The 20,856-nt window shown below is 37.7% G+C and overlaps 2 protein-coding genes across 12 annotated transcripts in view; one reads left to right on the top strand and one right to left on the bottom strand.

The window, feature by feature from the left end:
- The window catches only part of LOC139960560 (uncharacterized), a 5,368-nt gene extending 4,575 nt beyond the window's left edge, over positions 1-793 (top strand). The window contains exon 4 of the mRNA XM_071959010.1: positions 1-793. This exon is cut by the window's left edge and continues 706 nt beyond it. Coding sequence (XP_071815111.1) covers positions 1-8 — 8 coding nt within the window. The 3' untranslated portion in view covers positions 9-793.
- A 5,873-nt stretch (positions 794-6,666) lies between these two features.
- On the bottom strand, positions 6,667-18,230 carry LOC139960505 (histone-arginine methyltransferase METTL23-like). Of its 11 annotated transcripts, none has more exons than XM_071958925.1 (10): positions 18,046-18,224; positions 17,615-17,759; positions 16,688-16,792; positions 16,004-16,241; positions 13,971-14,055; positions 12,968-13,187; positions 11,740-11,771; positions 10,407-10,572; positions 8,446-8,568; positions 6,667-7,811 (listed from the first exon to the last, which is right to left on the bottom strand). In XM_071958925.1, exons 2-6 carry the CDS (start codon positions 17,696-17,698, stop codon positions 13,016-13,018), a joined length of 684 nt encoding a protein of 227 aa, XP_071815026.1. In that variant the 5' UTR covers positions 17,699-17,759; positions 18,046-18,224; the 3' UTR covers positions 6,667-7,811; positions 8,446-8,568; positions 10,407-10,572; positions 11,740-11,771; positions 12,968-13,015. The 11 variants fall into 11 exon arrangements, with proteins under 11 accessions (XP_071815026.1, XP_071815029.1, XP_071815025.1 ...); XM_071958928.1 differs by having other exon boundaries at positions 10,407-10,546; positions 11,734-11,771; XM_071958924.1 differs by having other exon boundaries at positions 11,734-11,771.
- Between the last annotated feature and the right edge of the window lie 2,626 nt (positions 18,231-20,856).

Consider the following 20,856-nt stretch of genomic DNA (forward strand, 5'->3'; position numbering starts at 1 on the left):
TGGAGTAAATTTTTTACATGAAACATTGACTAAAGATGCAAGTAAGAACATAGTAAGCAAAACGATGCTGTATTTTGTCCTATATTTATGTATCTTTCTCTGTTCTGCAATGTAAAATATAATGTACTTTTCGAACACAACAATGTCGTTGTTATTTTTTTAAATAATTGTTACTTCAGTTTTGACCACGGAATCATGTTCTCGGAGATATACAGGTTTGATACATCAAAAGAAGACGTGAAATATTACTCAACTGAATTGATACCGTGATAAACAAGATTTCTTTAGTTGGAAAGTCCCCATTGCGCAATATGTGTTATCTAGCGGTGCACGACCCACTAAGTAAATCGATGAACAATGGTTACCCTTGTTACAGGCAACCTTTGTCTCACTAACGTTCTACAGTACACAATGTTATGAACAATGTTATTTGTGCGTCATTGAGTCGAGCACAACAGCTTCCGAAAAAGGATGTTATTGATTTTTGATTGAACTAACAGCAGTAATCAGGAGAGTTAAAAAAAAAAACATGAGCTGTTTTTAAGTACATAATGCTTAGTCATTACATGGAGTCGTCATGTTGTTTAACACACACATCATGTAATACGGACACCGGCGGATATTTATCAGAATATGATTGTAGAGGCCTGGAGTATGGAAACTCTTGACTGTTCTCAATTCTGCAAGACTAGTGTTATATTGACGAGTGAATAAAGACATCAGAATCAATATAACCCAGCATATAAGATATCGTATGTTGGAGGTAGCTCTGATCGGGTAGAGTTATAAGGTGGGTTTCATATCCAGGAGCAGTTCACGGTTTGCCCACTTTGAAGCGGTCTCCCCTTATCGCAATACCGAAATAAAAACCGGGGAAAATAAAAATTGTTACTGGGATGGCTACCTTACTTGTAGGTTAGGTTAAAGGTCATCAGTTGGTTTTCATGCAAATGTGGCTGCTTAGCATTGTTGAGATATTTGTCTCTTCTAATCCGCTATTTCATATATTACAAACGTTACTTCATACATGTTATGTCTACATAGCTTTCAAAGGAGGCTACCATGCATGCAATACAATGAATTTCAACGCATATTTGACATTGACGTCAAGCTTTGGTAGGTACCATAGGACGATATCACAGTTGATTTGCCTCAGTATGAGTCAACAACAAGTAATTAATCAACTGATTGTTGGCTCAGTTCGGATTTATCTCTTTATCAAATGTGAACTTCATAGCAGCTTATCTCGACAAATGTGTTAAATCGTATTTTGATAGCAAGAGCAGTAGCGTAGTCACCGATGAAGGAGGGGTGTTAGGGCCTCGGTCCCAAGTATCTGTCAGTTCCCGCAAAATTGTATTCAATGAAAAGCTTTGGACTTTCTATGATGTTGGTAACCATAAATTCCTCTCATTTTATAATGAGGCGTGTCATAATGATATAATAATATTGTACAACCATCGTTCGATCTGATATGGCTACAAAGTTACAACCCAAAACTGCAGTTTTATCATCAATATAGTCGCTATTATAAGTAGGTATTCATAAATAAAATCACAAGGGAAGGTTATATATTAAAGAAGTACAATTGACACTGTAAATATCTTACAAACAAATGTACTGTCTACAATAATCTACACCGAAAAGTGAAGTTAAAGATTTTTCAAAAAGAATTAGCTTATAGAAGTGTTGACCAACAACATCATCAACAAAAACAATAGAGAACTCTTCAAAAGGAAACACAAACCCAGCCATCATATGTAGCTTAAATGATATAGATAATTGTGATGAACAATTATTCTGTAGACAGTTAAGCAAACTCTAGATCATTTTGGGGAGATAGGCCTATCCTAGTTTAACAGTGGTTCAATAAAAACTGAAGCCAATTTTTCAAATGGTGTCTTATAAATAGATGGCGCCGAAAATGAATAGATAGATAAAGACAAGATGAAAAAGAATCTCCGTTGGAGTTTAGTAAGCCTGTTGACTTACATCACGTTTATTGAAGTAAACTAGTCTGTTCCGCAACTGAAATACATTCCATATTACATCATTTAATTAATGTTGACTTGTACCCATCAAGGCATCTTTGCAAAGTTCAAGCAAGAATTTGTTCTCATGGTTGTATAGGTTGTGGTATATCATAAAAAATACAATTAAAAAGAAGGAGGAGGAGAAGGAGAAGGAGAAGGAGAAGGAGAAGGAGAAGGAGAAGGAGAAGGAGAAGGAGAAGGAGAAGGAGAAGGAGGAGGAGGAGAAGGAGAAGGAGAAGGAGAAGGAGAAGGAGAAGGAGGAGGAGCGGAAGGAGAGGGATAGGGAGAAGGAGAAGGAGGAGAAGGAAGGAGGGTCAGTTGAAGTTGGTAGTCAGAGCCGGATTAACACACATTGGGGAGCTCAATGACCATACCTTTGTCCCCTCGCCCAAAACCCCGTCATCACTGAATATATCAAGATTAATAGGAACGACACAAATATAGAAAGTTGGTTCATGTCTAGCCTGGAAGCATGTTTATGGAGCCCTTTGACTTGACGGACACAGTTCCCTGCATGTCTATTGTATAATATTGGGGGTAATATTATTTTCGACAAATGGTAAACTAGACGGTTTCCTCTTACTGCATATAGTTGTATCCGTTCAATTCGTAAGTATAGTAATAATCAACGATACTTACCGAAATGTTTTTACGAGTCATTTTTTAAAAATCCAAGTTAACAATTTTCCATATTTCTTTTGAGAACAACATCCGGAGAAAAGAGTCTCAAGTCTTAAATCTCTCTGTGCCAGAAGGCACACAAGTCCCGGACATCATTCTTCCACTGGGTTCGGTTTGCAGCTGCGTAGCGTACTGAGTTCCGTGTGTTCCAGCCTGCGCAGTTCCGCTCCGCCTCCACCATTCTTCGCCACGTGGTTTTCGGGTGGCCTCTTTTCCTTCTACCTTCAGGTGTCCATCCGAGGGCCACAGCACAGTCATCGTTTTTGTCTTCAGCACATGGCCGATCCATTTCCATCTCCGTCTCCTCACCTCCTCGCTGATCTTCTCTGCCCCTGCCATCTCTAGAACTGTCTTATTTGAGACGTGCTGTTGCCATCTGATCTTGTAAATCCTCCTTAGACACTTGGTCTGGAAGATGTCAAGTTTCTTTTCCTCTCCTTTCGTCAGTTTCCAAGTCTCGCATCTGTAAAGTAGGACTGACAAGACAAGGCTCATGAAAAGGGAGGCTTTTGTTTTTCTGCTGATGTCGCTGGCTTGCCAGATGTTTGATAGTCGCTTCATCTGTGCGCTGGCCAAGGCTATTCTCTTCTTGACATCTGCTATGCCTCCACCGTCCTTTGAAACACTTGCACCAAGATAGGTAAAGCTCTCTACCTCTTCCACTTCATTCACTCTGACCTTCAATTTGTCATCAGTCTTGCTGTTGGCTTTCATGACTTTGCATTTCTTGCCATTCAGTTTAAGCCCAACTTTGGCTGCATTGTCTTCAAGTTTGGTTGTCTTGTGCTGAAGGTGATTCATTGTTGAGGATAGAAGGGCGAGATCATCTGCGAAGTCGAGGTCCTCCAGCATGGTTGTGAAGTTCCATTGGATTCCAGTCCTGTCACCCTCTACAGTTTTCCTCATGACCCAATCAATTACCACTAGGAAGAGGAAACCTGACATGCAGCAGCCCTGTTTCACTCCCGTCGTCACTGGGAACCAGTCTGTTGTTTCATTTTCATCGATGACAGAGCACTGGAAGTCCACTCAGTAAAGGGTCTTGACCATATGGATCAGTTTCTGGGGGATTCCATACTGGCGCATGATGTTCCAAAGGCTGTCTCGATGTATGGAATCGAAGGCTTTTTCAAATTCGACGGAAAAATGAAAGCTTGGATAATCTATGCATGCAGTTGTTTGCGACTCGAGTGATGAATTGTGCTTTACAAAAAAAAGGGCACACTAGTCGAAAATTACAAAAGCACATTTGGACCTGTAACTTTCTTATTATTTGCAACTATACAGATAAAGCAATACGGGAACTACAATTATACACTGCATTCTTATCATTAGTAAGCAGAAACGTGGCATATTCATCTTCGAAGGGCATATACTTCATTTCATTATAATGAGAGACCTACTTTGGATCTAGGCTTTTAGACAATGATATATATAAACAGCTTTTATTGACCTCATACTGCGAATATCTGCCTGGAATATTATCTGTTTGCACCGGAATTAATTGGCAAAGTTGGAGTCAACAATGGCCGATAGGAATAGGCTAGGCATGGGCGGGATTACGGGGGGGCAAGAGGGGGCATTTGCCCCCCCCCCCCACTTTTTCCCAAATCTTAGTTCACTTTTTTGTCGTTTTTGCAGACAAATGTGCACAACCCTAATCGAAATTATTCCCCCACAACAGCTCTATCAAATAGGCCTATTTGTTTCGAATCTTAAGTCGAATTTGTGTTTAAGATCGTAACATGTAGCATGCAGAATAACTGGAGATGGAGCTAGCACATGGTTCGCAGCACAGGTTACGAATCCTGGAGCTAACACACTAGTGATTCAATTCTGCATGTGATGAATCCGCGGCATATGCTACAGTGCTAGCTTCAGGAATTGATTTTCAACTTTGCTGCTCTACTGAATGCGTTGAATAACTAAATCCAGAGAAACGATTTACGAAAGCCAGATTTGCATATTGGTTATATCAATAATTAAATTCAATACACTGACACATGACACCCCCCTCCCCCGTGTCATTCAACAATATGCAATGGCATATGCCGATGTAATTTCTTTACTGCTCGAAATCACCCCTCCTCGGCTTCAGTGGCGACGGAACCGGTGGACTTGAGGGACTTATCCCCCATAAAAAAGTGGGGGCAGTAAAGGAATGCTCAGCCCCAATATTTGCCAAGTGCTCCAAGAAGTGGGGACCGCGGGGAGAATTTTGAAGTGGGTGCTGAACATATTCTTGATCGGTCCAGATGCACAATATACTAATAATTTTAGAGGGAAAGAACTGTCTAGATGCGATTTATTGTTACCAGAGGTGTCATTTTTGCTGATCTAGGATTTCCTTTTTGCTTAAATTTCGACGCGCCGCGCCAACTGATGGTGGTGCACCGCCTAAATAGTGACGTATAAGCTTCAGTTGTTCATCACCATATAAGTTCTTCTATCCGCCCTCCCTAAATTTACACACGTTCATTAATTGTTTAGATGCAATTTAAAGCCTATATGGGTGTTAATTTTACCGATCTAAGGGTACCTTTCATCGAAAATTTCGACGCTCCTTGCCAACCGATGATGGCGCTCCGCTTAGATAGTGACCATATGTTCTACTATCAATCCTCTTCAAATTTTTAAACAATAATTAACTATCTAAATACAAATTGAAGACATGAGATCCATATTTCAAGGAGGGGTACATGCAGCTTAGAGCACTCGGGAAGTGCCGTTTCCGGCCATCTGGAGGGTTTGTAAAGCCAAAAAATTTCTTGTACGCTCCGCGCCAACCGATGGTGGCGCTCCGCTTAGATAGTCTTGCTGACAGGTTTGCCCCCCCCCCCCACTTTCACAACTCAAATCCCGCCCTGAGGCTAGGTGTGTGGTTTATATAGCCTGATACAGTGCAATATTATATATTGTGCTAAGCAATATAAATTAACTGTACCTACAAAAATCTCATGAAGACTATCTTTGGAAAACAATCCAGTTTCAAACTTGGCAGTATTAACTTGAAAATATTTTTTACTACGAGGAAGATATAACTTCTAGCGTGGCTAAGTCGATAGAAATGCAAGTTGCTATGCATTAATTGCACATCCTTTAAAACAGTTAACCAGCTGTATACGTATGCGATTACGGTGGCTTATCGTAAAAAATGAAATTCCTCGACACCATCTGAAAGTTGTGACTGTTAACTCGTAAATTTGAGATAAAAATGTCAAATTTTTCAAATCAAAAGTCAAAAGTTTGAGATAAAAAAAAAGGGAAACCATATGAGACAAGGGTCGAGAATTTTCTTTCCGATTTCCTTATAAGCTACCGTAGCAATATGTTTTACAGTTCTGGTTTGCGCATAGTTGATAAATTGTATATGACACTCCTTATATATAGTAAAATGTCACCTTCAACATGATGTAATCATTTTTAAGAAATTCACATGACATCATCTATACCGTGATATTTGACGATTCATTATAAAAGGGGAAAACTAAGATACCATCAGTGTGCATGTAGTGATATAGTATAACAGGCCTGTAGCAAGGACTTCTGGGTTGGAGGGGGGGGGGGGTGGGGGAGCAACAATCTAACACGTGTCGTGTAACTTGTAAAGTTGGTACACATAGACGTGGCACAAATTGGGGGGGGGGTGGATCAGTGCACTGGGTATATAAATAGCCCAAGACGAAATAACGTACAGCTTAATGCAGGTTAAATGGCCTTCTTCTGTTTTGACGGAGCAGGGTTCATCTCTAATCAGGGGAAGCACAAATTCAAGAGATGTAGCATAGTTTATGCGAAAATAAGTGCAATAGTTTTTCCATCTAATTGTGTTGGAGATTGCCCTCCAGATTGCAAATGTGCTCATTTTGTTATGTCTGGAGAAATAACTTCATAAAACGTCTTTTGCATTTCGTCAAATAAATAGAACAAATCAGTATAATATTTGTAAACCTTTAGAGCAAGCTGATTTATTTCATCGCAGTAATAGAAACCTCACTGAAAGCAACATAATTTTATTTGTATTGATTTTTTATCATCTCTGTGATACATATCACAAGTTTAAAACAAAAAACAAAACAAAAAACACATTTTCCACTAATGCATAAAAAAAATCATTAAAGTTCATAAATCAGTTAATAACAATGCTCTGCACTAGCTGTTGTTCACTCATGTCATTAGAGAATGAGTGGATAATCCATTTTTCTTGTACTAGATCAAATTATTTCCATCAATTACATTATTCACTGTAAGTTATCAAGAGGGCAATCCAGAGAGTTGCTGATTTCATCGCACCGATCAGTCTCTACAATTTTCAGTTTTGCAATTTGATGAATAAACTGACATGGCATGGCTCCACATACTAATGTTCCTACAACCTTTAACAGTCTGACCAGGTGGTAATTCTTAGAAATGCTTAACCTAAACCCCAGAGGATGTCTTCCCCCTTCCAAGCCCTAAAATACACTTTCGGTTTCAAAGAAAACTAAGAAATAATATCCCGACGAACCACCAGTCTCTAAGCCTATGCCCACCCATTGGCCGGATCCCCCCTCTCTTATAGCATTATGAACACCGACCAATACAGACTAAAGCACTTATCTGCAGAAGCAATTTAATCGGGGACGTTTTGATTGGAAGGCGCTGGCGTTAACCACTGAGCTAACACTCCACAATATTGCTGACCTTAAAGTAAATATAAAATTAATCTCCAACACCCATGAATATCTTGTATCGAAATTGCTAGCGCTCCTTTAGCAGACATCACAAAATCAATCAAACCTTTAATATTTAATCTTGATATGAAACTTCTTGATCAAATCTTGTCCCTTGTCCTCATTACTGTGTGACTGTGTGTATATACATATCAATTATATTTGGCTGTTCATAGGCACTTTTTTTAGTAGTATAATAAACAGCTGCTTAAGGCAAGCTATTGAATAAGCTTTTAACGCACAACTTCCTGCCCATATCATATATCCCTTTTGGTAGCTAGTAGTAGCCACTGTTGCAGCTGCCCAGCTCCTTGCACATTTCACACAACTCTTGAGGGTGCGGGGCATTGGGATTACGATCTACGCCACTGTATTCCAGGGGTCTCTGTAAAGAAAATGTTCAATGTGTTGTGAAAAGATAGAGTATAGATATTTATCAGATTGAGTTATTGCCCCATCTTTGAATGAGTGAACTGAATAAAGTATACATCAAAATAATAAGCAAAGACAGATATTCCTCACATGGATCCCCTGGTCTGACTGGGATTATTTGAACAATGTCATTAGTAAAGACGCCCCAGAACCTAACCCTACACCCCCCCCCCCCTCCTCCTTCCCTCCAAAGTTTGAGTCCAAACCTTTGTCCACTCATATTTACAAGAAATGACTTCCCACGAATTGGCACTGTTCTTTGATAGGCATCTGTCCTTGTCTCTATTTGATAAATATTCTTGCAACAAAACTTTGCAATAGGTGATAAATGTTGACATGTTATTTACCAGATTGTGCTGATATGCTAAGCAGGCTCCAATGTTTGTTCTTCATAGAACAACCTACCCCCTTCCCTGCCCCCTCCCTACCTCCCTCCTTCTCTCCAAACCTATGTCCACTCATATTTACAAGGATATCACTTCCCATGATTTGGCATTATTCTTAGACATCTGTCCTTGTCTTCACTTGATAAATATTCAGGCAAACAAAACTTTGCTATAGGTGATAAATGTTGACTTGTTATTTACCAGATTGTGAGGATATACTCTGGCACCACATCTCTTGCACTCTTGATACTTTCCTTCCCAGCTGAATGCACTCTCCCAGGATTTGTTACAGTCTCCACACTGAAAGTCTCCAAAGCGTCTTTTCTGGGTTTTTTTGTTTGGGAAATAGAATGAGAGAAGTTATTGTCAAAAAGTTAATAAAAAATGTATACAGTGTATAAACAAAGAAGACTAAAGGCACCAAACAAACTCTGCAAAAAAAATTATGATTAATAGCACCACTCTGGGGGAGGATAGGGGGGAAGATGGGAAGGGAGATTGATGCTTGAAGTGATAAACAAGGATTGGAACCAGCAGTCTGATCCTCATACCAGATTAGGATCAAGGGGGGATCAGACATCACACTCAGTGTTGAAATTGACCAGGGATCAAGTTTGTTCTTTTATTTCCCTTGCTGTTGGTAACATGCTTAATCCCACATAATAGTAGTAGGCATTCATAGCAGTGCTAGATCACCCAGCTTATAGCAACAATTGTTATGTGCTGTTAAGATAAGATCCATTGTTTGGGGTTCCGATACCAAACACAGTGTACCTGGAAGTTGCGAGTGTTAAGTTATCCCCAGATGACAAAATCTAGATGAAATATTTGCTGATCAAATATTCCTTCCAAGAGTTAAATTCATACTTAAACACTGGATGTTATTTAGGATTTTTAAAGTACCGTACCTTTTCAGCTATATATATTTCATCGAACTCGACAATAATCTGTAATAATTTTAAGTTGTAATATTTTTTGCGATTTTGTGAAGTGCAATATTTTTGCGATTTTGTGAAGTGCTTTGAGATCATTCTTCGATGTAAAGTGCTATATAAGAATAAATTATAATTATTATTTAAATGCACAAATCTCTGAATGACCAATCTGTTAGTCTGGTCCACCAAAAATTCCACCAGACATAATATTCCAAAATTTGGGAATGAACAATAAAATTTTACTATAAATTTGTGGGACACAAAATTCTTTGTTTAGCTTTGAAACAGAGTTAATAATCTGTCACAGAACTCAGCAGACTTGCTGTAATATGGAACAGCTAAAGGGTAAATTCAGAATGGTAAATTGGAAATAACATCTGCTTATCTTTCAAGATACAAGAGATATGAAAGCATTAGACTAAGGGATTCAAATCCTTGTGATTTCAGGGACCCACCCATTGACAATTATCCAACACCCCCACCAAACCCCCTCCCCCCTCCACACACACCCCATCACCACAACCAACAAATAAAGGCTTTAAGGTAAATGTTCTTCTTCATTCTATCTGATCTGATGGCACATAAAGAACTAATCATATCTCGTCTGAAATTAAGGAATAAAAACTGTTTCCCCTTCTTCAAATCTTCAAATCAGTATCGAATCAAAAGCACAAGTCATCATTCTCCCATCCTCCACAATATCAGATGCTCTCTTGAATTGTTAATTAGCATCCAATAAAAATTACTAGCAAGCCTGATTCGTTAAAAGAAAGACTGAAATGTAAAGGACGAGGGGAGAAAAGTCGGGTAGGGTTTGGGTAAAAAATTACAAACCAAACCCCAAAATGGAGCCCTGTCTTAATCCCGATACCGATCAGAAGTTTGATTGTAGAGTCATTAAGAACAACTTGTCTTGAAAATTCTGTTAGGTACGGTGATATTTTTTGTCTTTCAAACAAACTGATTACAATGCATAAAACAAAAACTGTAAGTTTTGCTAAAGTTCATGCATGAATGCCAATTAAGCTTGGGTCATTATCAAAAGGTGAAAGAACATTTTCTGACTGATTAAAAAAAAAAAAAGGTCAAATAAGCAACTGAAATTTTCTGAAACTTACAGACTACATTTTACATAAAAGAAAATGCTAACAGAATTATTCCCAACAAAAGATATAAATGACGGAGAGAACTAGTGTAATTAAGAAGCGAAAATATTATTTAAATTACCTGGCCGCTGTCCATCGTTTTAGCAAGTTCACTAAATGATTGTGTAAATCGTGCGTTTCTGCAAGATCGTTCCTCTATTGACGAGTTCAGTTTAACCAAATGATGTTTGGGCAGAGTGTTGAGCACCATATGTATATATACTGTGAAAAGGGGTGTTTCCAGAAACCTTTTTTTCAACAGAGAATGATGGAATTTTAATTTAGGGATATTTCCGTTACCATCAGAGTGTTATTTTTAACCCAAAGTCAATTTATCTTCCACACGTATATATATGGATCAGATTAGCTAATCAATGATTATGAATAACAATAACAGTAAATATGTATATGTACACTGAGATTAAGTAAACACAACTGTTTTCTAATGTCAGGTGAGCTTAATACAGACCAGATAAGCTAATTGGGATTTTCCAGCTCGATATTACAGTTAAGTCGGAGCAGCGTAGGCCTACTTTTCATACACTAATGAGTATAAATGGTAAACAGAATTTTGGGAATATATATATTGGTATTATGAACAACTATTGTATGCACAAAAGGTATGTAAATATGGCACAAACAATTGAACATCTATTCTTATGTAAAAGCCACAGCTTGTGACTCTACAAATATTTAAAAAAAATAACATAAATGGCATAGGTCAGCTTTCTCTTGACTAATTTCTAGTTTTTCAAGATAATTATAAACTTTAAGAAAATGGTTAAAAAATATCAGAAAGGATGCTCCTCTTGAGGCTAACATGGCATTACTTAATATCCTGGTCAGTCAGTGTCTTCCGTGCGGGGCTACAGTAATTTATTAATGAAATAATCTTCATCACTCACAAATCTGCTATCATTGTAAAAATGTTATATTAAGAGACCACCAAACGTCTTATAGAAACTCCAACAAAAGTTATTTCTTAGTTGGTATTCTTGGAGTAAGGTTTTTTTTTCCATTTTTTTTCCCATTTTGTCTTAAATTTTTACCCAAATCCTACCAAGTTTTATTTATATAATTAATATAACAGTTAATGGAATTAAAAGCAAAGACTGCTGGGTATCTTAGCTTGATATGCTGCAATCACATAGTCCAAACAAACAAAATTAAATATATTTGGTGACTTTGTGGTAAGATTGAGGTCAAATGCAAAATTATGCTACTTGAAGTAACATTGTTGATAACAATATGGACAATGACAACAGATGTTATGATGTCATGAATATGTAATGCATGTCATGAATATGCAAGCACACAAAGGGCAAACGGTATTGATTACTTTACTGATAGGGGATTTCCCTGTGTTACATATTCTAGGGGATTTTATAGCTTGAGCAATAACAAGTTACCCTAACCGCAGAGTACTCTGAACGTTGAAAACATCAGTCTGAAAATAGAATAAACAGCAACAGCATTTGCACCCTCAGAACTGATTAATTTTTGTAGTATTCAGTTTCTGTTTACGGTTAACTTGCATGTGTTCAGCTGCACAATAATATTAAACTGGCTACTGCTTTTTAAACAGGCTAATGTGCCTGTGAATTGATGTTGCCATTATTATTCCCCCCCCCCCAAAAAAAAAAAAAAAACAGCACATTTTTGTAAGTACTCTGGATTTTTAAGTATTCTGGATTTTCCAACTCATTACAATTTCAATTTCAAATATTTATATATTCATTTGCCTTGATCATTTACTTCCATTTCATTTAACAGATTCTGTTTAAATTATCTATTTCGAGATCTGGTCTGAGGATTCACAAGTAATTTTTTAGTTGGTTAGCATCATGATTGATATGGACCCTGTACCACAATGACACTGAGTTAACACTGTCAAATTTCAGTACAGTTTAAACAACACAAATTAAGGGCATTCTTCAAAATATAGATATGGAATATCAGAACACAGGACATGAAATGCCCCTTACAGAAATTGATGAAAATTGTACAGCCTTGCATCTAATGATTAATCATTTGAGTCAACAAACCAGTGTCACTGATTTCCTGACTATGAGTCATATCTTTCTAAGGAGATCATCTTTCTTTGGAACAGTAATATGATATTTAAGCACTCTGCAAAGAAGCCAACTCTGAATCATTCAAGGGTAATAAATGCTGTTTGTGTACACATGAGTGTAGGTGGAGGTGGAGGAGGTGGGGCCAAAATGCTTGAAAAATAATAATCATAATAAAAATAAATTATCATATGAATGGAGTGAGAATTAACAGGCGCCAAAACAGACTTCCCATGAATCACTGAAACACAAGTCTTTGTATTTTGGGTTTTATTGCCAACCAGTTTTCCTCAAAGCAGGCCAAGGGAGGTCATCTTTTTTTTTTAAATAAAACTGACTACTTATCCGGCTTGTTTTGTTGCTTTATTAAAAATAACTTTCCTCACACAGACATAAGGTTGTGTGAGCTTGTACGATAAAATTACCATGTACATTTTGTCTGAAAAACTAAAATGGCGATGTAAAGTTTAAGGGAAGAACTTACAAGCATAATAATCAGCTGTTTTCTTCTTAAAGCTAGGATCATTCCTAGCTAGGCTGTTATAAGCAGCCTTTCAATATTCATACTCACCATGTATATCTTTTAACAATGGATGAAAAATACCCTCTATCTCCATGTTCATACTGGTGGTGCTCTTTCAGAATTGGTTATGACTAACATTTCAATTGAGTGGTTGCCAGGTAACCCTGATCCTCCTATGCATGGTGTGTCAGCATTAAATGTTCTTAAGGGATGATGACAGCAGGACAGATTCCACTTCTGTAGAAGGTATTCGATGCTACGATCAGCACTAAATATGAAAAAAAATGTATTTACATCAAAATAAATAAAGATTACAGGATTTTGGAGTGGTAACACTAACTGTAATATCTTACAACTCAAATTAGAGTTGTGTTGTTGTTTTGAGTTACTATGACAACCCATGTAATTACAGATTTATGTCGTTGTATCATCGGTGGGATTGCCAAGGGGGCAACCGCCCCTGAACACCACCTCTGAGCAGCTCCACATCTTAGCTTCCGACTCTCCGTAGTATAAAAAAGGTGACGGTCACCTCTGGTAATTGCCCTTTGATCATATGATTTGGTTTTAAAGACTTCTAAGAAGCGTAATTTCGAACTGAAATAGTCCATGCTATCTTGTGACCATTATCTAGTTAGTTTGATAGTTTTGAAGTATATACTTTCTTCCCCTCACCTTGAGAAGTGAGAATTTCGGTGCTTTGCACGTAGAAATTCATCATTAATAGTTTTCCCCCCGTTGTATACAAATCACTGATCTAAAGCACATCAAATCAATTGTTTTTTCTGTCATGATTTTCATCATTCGATCCCTACTTGGCATGCAACAAATCATTGAATTTGTATTATCAAAAACCTTGTGGCAACATATATCTGTTTACAACCAATTGTTTGATCCTCATTAGTGAAATTATGAACTCTTTACTCCCAAAACAGGAATTTTGTGTATTTATTAATTTAACAGATGTATTTCCTTCTCCCAAATCTAAAAGGAAGTTCATGGAATGGTTGCAAAATGGTGAAACATTCATTAAATATTTTAGCAGACACACCTTCTCTGTTGGTATGTCACCCAGCATTCACAGCTGTTGTTCTTTTCCATAAAGAATTTTATGGTTGCTATGACATCCTCAAAATCTGTCAACAAATGAAAAGCTTGGATAAATGGACATAGCTGTGAGATGGCTGGATACAGAGAGTGGCTGGGGAATGAGGGAGAAGGGAAGGGAAAGTAGCGGGGAGGAGAGATTCTGTACACATCACTATTTTTGTTGACAGCGCATTATTCTTTCTTTAACAAGTTTCTGGGTATGCTTCTCTTACAGAGACATTCTTTTGGCAGACATTTTAAATCTTTACATTGAAGAGAAAATCTTCCACACTGTTATATGAAAATCCCATCTCAATATCTTGTCCCTACCTTAAGATATAGTTGATTGAATGTTACCTATTTTGAATGGCTTAAACCTTTCTTTACTCCAGGAAGAGGACCACAGTAGGTGGTTTGTGATTTCATCAGTGCACATGTTCTTCAAAAGCTATACTTTCCTGTAATTAAATTCTTGTTGATTTATTCTCGAAATGCGATTCATATATATATATATATATATATATATATATATACTATATATATATATATATATATACTTTTCCAGCTCAATTGGTGTGATGACATCATTCACTCTGTTGTTGCCAGTTGCATACCAACAACTAGAGCACCAATGGTGCAGAAGCTCATATCTTTTCGAGCTTAAAAATGTAGGGCCCACAAAACTTTATGGCCCACCAAATTTTTTTCAGATTCCACCAATTTTGGGCCCATGAGGGATAACCCCCCCCCCCCTCTCGGTTAGCAGAATAATTCCTATAATTCCTATTTTCCCCTTTAAATCCTGTCTTACCCACTCTCTCAAACAATACCACTCACCTACCCTATTAAACTTTCTCCCCTCTACCTGAGCAGACATAACAAGCACTCCCTACAAGACATAACTTCACAAGCTGCCTACATACCTCAGGCTCAAAGACTTCTAAGAATCGGCAAGTGCTGATTGGCTATAGGGCTCTCATGCTTACAGTTCAACAGTTAATAACAACTCCCAGTCCTGCTTTATTTCCACTAACAGCCTCTGCAGAGCTTAACCACAAATGTAAACAAACACTGCAGTGACTGGGAGACAAATTAAAGGAGCTTTGGCAAAAAGTGAAGGCTCAGATTTTTTTTAAACAATGGGGATTAATTGTAATTAATTAACTTTTGACCAAAAATTTTTAGGCATCACCTTATTCATACACAATCCAACAATCATCAGTTGAACTTTGAATATGATCCATCAAAATCTTGAGGAGATTGAGATATTTGAAAATATTACAAAGAATGACCCCCGATGACCCCCTAAATGACATTTGACCTCAATTTTCCGAACACCCCTCGTAACTCTCATCCCGAGGAACATTGTGACCAAGTTTCATTATAATTGGCCATACACTGTACGAACAGGAGCAATTTGAAAATATAGGGCCAGGGCCGGGGCCCGGGCCACAAAAGACCCCTAGTTGATCTTTGATCTCAAATTCATGAACACCCTGAAGGTAAAACTATCATAGTACTATCGTGACAAACCCTCAACATTGTACCATGGAATCTGTAGGAGAAGAAGCATTTTGCGTATTTCCACAAAATGGCCCATTACGGCCCACCGGTGACCTTTGACCCCAAATTTTGGACCATCTCTGATGGCCCTATACCCAATGGTCCTTGTCCAAGTTTCATGAAATTCCATCAAACACTGTGCGAGTGGGAGCCGTTTTACCAATTGTTGACGGATAGAGTGATAGACGCCGCACTGTAACAATAGCTCACACCAGCATGCTGGTATGAGCTAAAAATATCAACAAATTTGACAAATTCATATCTTTGCCAAACAGAATGCTATGCAGATGAGGGTTTGACCTGAAGATGCAAACTATGGCACGTAATTTGTCATTTAAGCAATCAATATCGACCACTAGAATCGGTTTTAACAGAATAAAAAAAGGGATTCATATTATTATAAAGATTGATCACAAAGGAAAATTACCTTACCTTTGCTGTCATAGAAGCAATCTGATGCCAAGAGAATATCTTGTGGGGGTAAGGTGACCATTGACGGGGTAAAGATACCCCAAGAAATAGCCAAAGTATTGACAGTTTCTATATTATTTGCCTCACAACTCTTTCTGCAATTGTCTAAGCACTTCGGTTGACGGATGTCATCGGTCAGCGTGACAGATGCTCCAAGTTTTGCAGCCACAATACCTGGAAGACTGGTGCCAGCTCCGATCTACCAGAAAGCAGAGGCAATTGTTCTTACTCTGAAATAAAGTTGATGATAACGGGCACAAACTTAATTTTAATATGTTGTAGACTGTTAAAAAGACTCTGCTGTTAGTCCAGGCTGAATTTTGTAACCACTTTTAATTTTTTAGAAATGATCCCTTTCAAAACATCTGAGGCTGATCAATAAAAGTGGCTGAATTACTTAGTCTGAAACACAGACCATTAGATCAGTTCCTCAGATTCAACACAAATTGATATCCTGTACTTGACTAGCTTGTACGTATTCTCCTTTCCATAACATACTAAAGAAAAAAAGGAAGACTTCAAAACAACACCCGGTGACGTAAGGGTCCTCTGAGCCTGACCAAGCTCTTGGAATCAATAAGGAATCGCTCTGTTTACAGTTAGAAGGAGTGTAAACATAACATTATAAGAAAACAACAAACCAACCTCTAAAACTTGCTTGGAATCCACATCATCTTGATGAAACCAGATAAATTGGGCAAGAACTGCTGCACAGGGCCAGACATACATCCCGTATGAAGGATCTAAAACCTATAGAATGGTGGAAAATTAAAAAATAGTCGATATCAACCAAATTCTGTAAAGTACCATGTATAGATGTACCAGGCCTTTCTAAATCTATGTAGTAATAATTCTATCAAAAAGAGTAAAGAAAATCTTTGGCTAGAAGTGAGGGCACCAGTCAATCATAATTTCCCAGTCAGTTATCTGTTGTTCATTCACTTATAATAATTTGTACATGAAAAGCTGAAGTTTTTCTTGAATCCCTTTCCTGTCACTTTCTGAATCGTGTCAAACTTAAACTGAGGCGTGATCCCTGGTTACAGGGTGCGCAAGGTCCTGTGGCTTCTGACTGCTGCACCAGCAAATATATGGTCACATAGGGCTTTGCCACCAACTAAGGGCTGGATGAATCACTTGGCAAAGAGCAAGAGCTTGTGACCATAAGGTCACTGGATTGAATTAAGTTGTAGTCCACAAAAAATTGCTTTGCTCTTAATCACTGTTTATGATTTCCCAGTCACTTTTCAGTTGTCAATATACTTAGAGTTTTAATTCTACTTAATAATGGGTCAGTGGGTGCTGCACTCACTAAAAATTTGAATAACTGTATGTTTAATATGTAAAAGATCTCATCACTTGTACAAATAAGTATCTGGCAATATTTACCTTTTTCCACCATTATTATTATGATTAACAATAACACTGTGGATGGGCCACAAATATATGATCAAGAGTTCTCAAATAAAGATATCACATGACTGAATTGCATCAAATTGAATTGAATTATTTGATTTTATGTCCAGAATTGGACATAGCAATGTGGATATTACTTTATCCACAATTAATCACCTCTGGAATAAGAACTTCTACATCCTCTCTGTTAGTGTCTTCTGTCGAAGATGCCTGGAATTTAAAGTTTTTATATGCTGCCATACCTCTTACAGTTGAGATTGGGAAGCAGTGTTAGTTTTGCCAGAACTTGGTCAACATGAAACTGTATGAATGAGAAAACAAAATACAGCTGACTTAAAGTCATATATTTTTACAGGACAAAATTGTAAACGCTGATAACAGGTAATCAAATATCCTAAAAAATGCTGCAAAGATTTGAAAATCATGGGTAGGTTAGGAACTGCATAATTCTTTCTTTTGATCAAAATGATCTATTTGGCAGTAACGGAATGCATAAATTAGGCTCAACTTTTCTTCCTCACTTCACTATATTAGGAGTACCAGTTAAGCGATACTAAAGTGAACTAAGCTTAGACTTAGAGTCCTACATTGATGAAAAATATCCCATGTCCTTGTTGCATGAAAAAAGGGACAAGCTCGTTGTGTCACCAGTGAAAAGTCTTCTGATGATCGTCACATTTCCATCTTTTCAATATTCCTCAAAGGTGTCGTTACAATGCAGAAAGTGGTCTTCGTTGATTAAAGTAGACTTATTGTGGGCAAGGTGACTTACCAACATTACGCTTACCATTCGGCTTGCTACTAAAGCAGAATGCTGACGCTTGTGGTAGGCCATGTGGGACAAATACACCATATTATACACTCTCACACACAGTAGTACACATGGGAACTACATTAATTGTAATTTATTTGAAATAATGCTGATGTTCACGTAGCACATTTTGGTGGAATATTACAATTTTACGATACGATGTGTCTTGTAAAATGACGTTCCCGCCATTAGGCCCTTCAGCGAGCCAGGAGCGAAACCCCGGGGCAGGAAAAATAAGACTCATATGTTTTGAGAGCGAAATATTTTGAGAGTATGAAATATATACTTCGAAGGCCGGTTCGGAAGACAGTGCTGAACGTGATTGGAGGAAAGTAGCATGGTTTGGGGAGGCGATGCGTGATCGCTGGTTTCCCGGTGTCCTATTGATGTGTCGGAGCGATGAAAGGATACGAATGTTAGGCGGACGTCACTGGGGAGCTACGGCTCAGGCGTTGGGAAAAGGGCCCGTTGGTGGATAAACGTCGGTGAAGATGCGGTATGCTGCCATCTCGATCTTGACTGCTTTCTTGTTATTCAGAGGCAAGTTGCGTATTCGTGGTATTAGTGCTAACATAAGTGAGATCATTAATTTAAATATTAAATAATAGTGGTCCACGGGTGGAACCTTGTGGGGGCCACATGATATGGGAGAGAGATCAGACTTTGTATTATGGAGTAAGTCAAATTGAGTATATGTTCAGATAAATAAGTTGTGAACCATTTCAAGGGAATACCACGCATACTGTAATGAGATAGTTTTTGAAATAGAATGCGATATGATCAAAGGTATAAATGCCTTCGAAAGGTCAACAATGTGCCTGAAACAAACTCCCTCTTTTCAAAACCTGCAGTTATCTGATTAGTAAAATGTATGAGTGCGTGCACCTGCCGTCGACCGAATGGTAAGAAACTAAATTGATAATGATATAAGATATTAGTGTTGTCTAAGAAGTTATAAAGCCTATTAAAGGCTACTCTGTCGGATATTTTAGATTCATATACTTGGTAAAATGGAAATAGGCCTATCCTTCTCTACTGTAAGAGGATTCACCTGATTAAAATTGGCATAACACGAGCAATTTTTAAATTATTTGGAACAATAGCTAGACTAAACGACAAATTCATAATATGGGAAAGTGGTTTACACACACGTATATACCCACACACACACAATACTCACAATCATGCGGGCACATGGGGACACGTCCACTCACTTTCTGCATGGTGGGGGACACAATATCAACTCCCCCCATGTTTATTCCAGGTATTGGTTCTTTTGTACAATGCTCTTGAGCATGTTTTATTTCATGATAACAGCACTTTAATATATGGTATTTATTATTATTATTATTTTATATTATATATATATTATAGTTATTATTTGGTGACTGACTAGTGTAGGCACTAGGCCTATCAGGCTCATAAAGACTCGTGTATCTCATAAACATCGCGCTATGAGATTAATAGTTATTAATGTTTCATTCTCATTTATTCCCCCCCCCCCACTTACCCCGGATGAAACATACATATTTTTCCAACTGGGTTGAAATAAGAATTACGTTCATTTACAGTGTAAATTAAACGAGGAACTGCGCCTATACACCGTTGAGGTTATCTGCTAACCCAGCAAATAACGAAAGTCGCTAATATCCTTTGTAGTGTTTTATTTTTATATTTTATAGTATGTTGAATTTCACCTATAAAAGTAACATAACACTATATGTACATCATAATGTGCGTTCAGTTTGGTTAGCAATGCCACTCATAATAGTTTTTAAGTGTTTTGAGATAATTATATATTTTCACATGAGTTTTGAGACAGATACATACACATGGTGCTACGCCTGGGTGTTAAGCTGCTAGTCAAATAACTCATTATATCTGAATTTTTAGAAGTTATGTACATATGTTCACCAAATATTATATCTGTGATTAAGTTAACTGATCATGCCAATTACAGGACCATAGCTTGCGGCGGGGGTGGGAATGGGGGGGGGGAGCTACCCCCTGAGATTCTACTTCCTAAATGACAGTAGGCCTATGATAATGTGCACGCCTGGACAGTATGCGCTATTTCAATTAGTTATAGCGAAATGTTCATATCATTTCTTCTGATTACATTAGTCAATAGTGTACAACCTCAACATTATACGTATACTATTGTAAGAATTGCGTTCAAAATAATATTTATTTTGTCTACATATGACATATATAGGCCTATCAGTTTCATCGTTAGCCGGCCCAATATCAGTGCCCCAATGTGTTAACTAAGAATATTGATGACTCACTTGCCCCCCCCCCCCCCCCTATCAGGTAGGTCCCTTTATAGCATATCAAACAAATAATGATAACACAAACCTTACAATTAATTTACACCTATATTTCCCATGTGGCTTCCCCTCAGCATATAGACTACGACAGAATGCCCTAGCGTGCTTTTATATAACTTCAATTACCTGTATAAAACAATGAATAAAGCAGAGATATATATTAGTAACGTAAAGTCCTATTTTCCCCCTTCAAAATTATTTTACCGAATAAACTTTTTTCTAATTTACTTTTTCTTTATTTTCTATATTGTGCCCTC

The sequence above is a fragment of the Apostichopus japonicus genome, chromosome 19 (assembly GCF_037975245.1).
Source record: "Apostichopus japonicus isolate 1M-3 chromosome 19, ASM3797524v1, whole genome shotgun sequence".
In the NCBI taxonomy this organism is placed as follows: Eukaryota; Metazoa; Echinodermata; class Holothuroidea; order Aspidochirotida; family Stichopodidae; genus Apostichopus; species Apostichopus japonicus.

Coding starts and splice junctions, on each gene's coding strand:
- LOC139960505 (XM_071958929.1), bottom strand. CDS start 17,698: ATGGCAGCATATAAAAACTTTAAATTCCAGGCATCTTCGACAGAAGAC. Junction 16,793..17,614: donor TAGAAGTTCTTATTCCAGAG/GTGATTAATTGT, acceptor ACCATTCTATAG/GTTTTAGATCCTTCATACGG. Junction 14,056..16,003: donor TTGCTTCTATGACAGCAAAG/GTAAGGTAATTT, acceptor ATTTGTTGACAG/ATTTTGAGGATGTCATAGCA.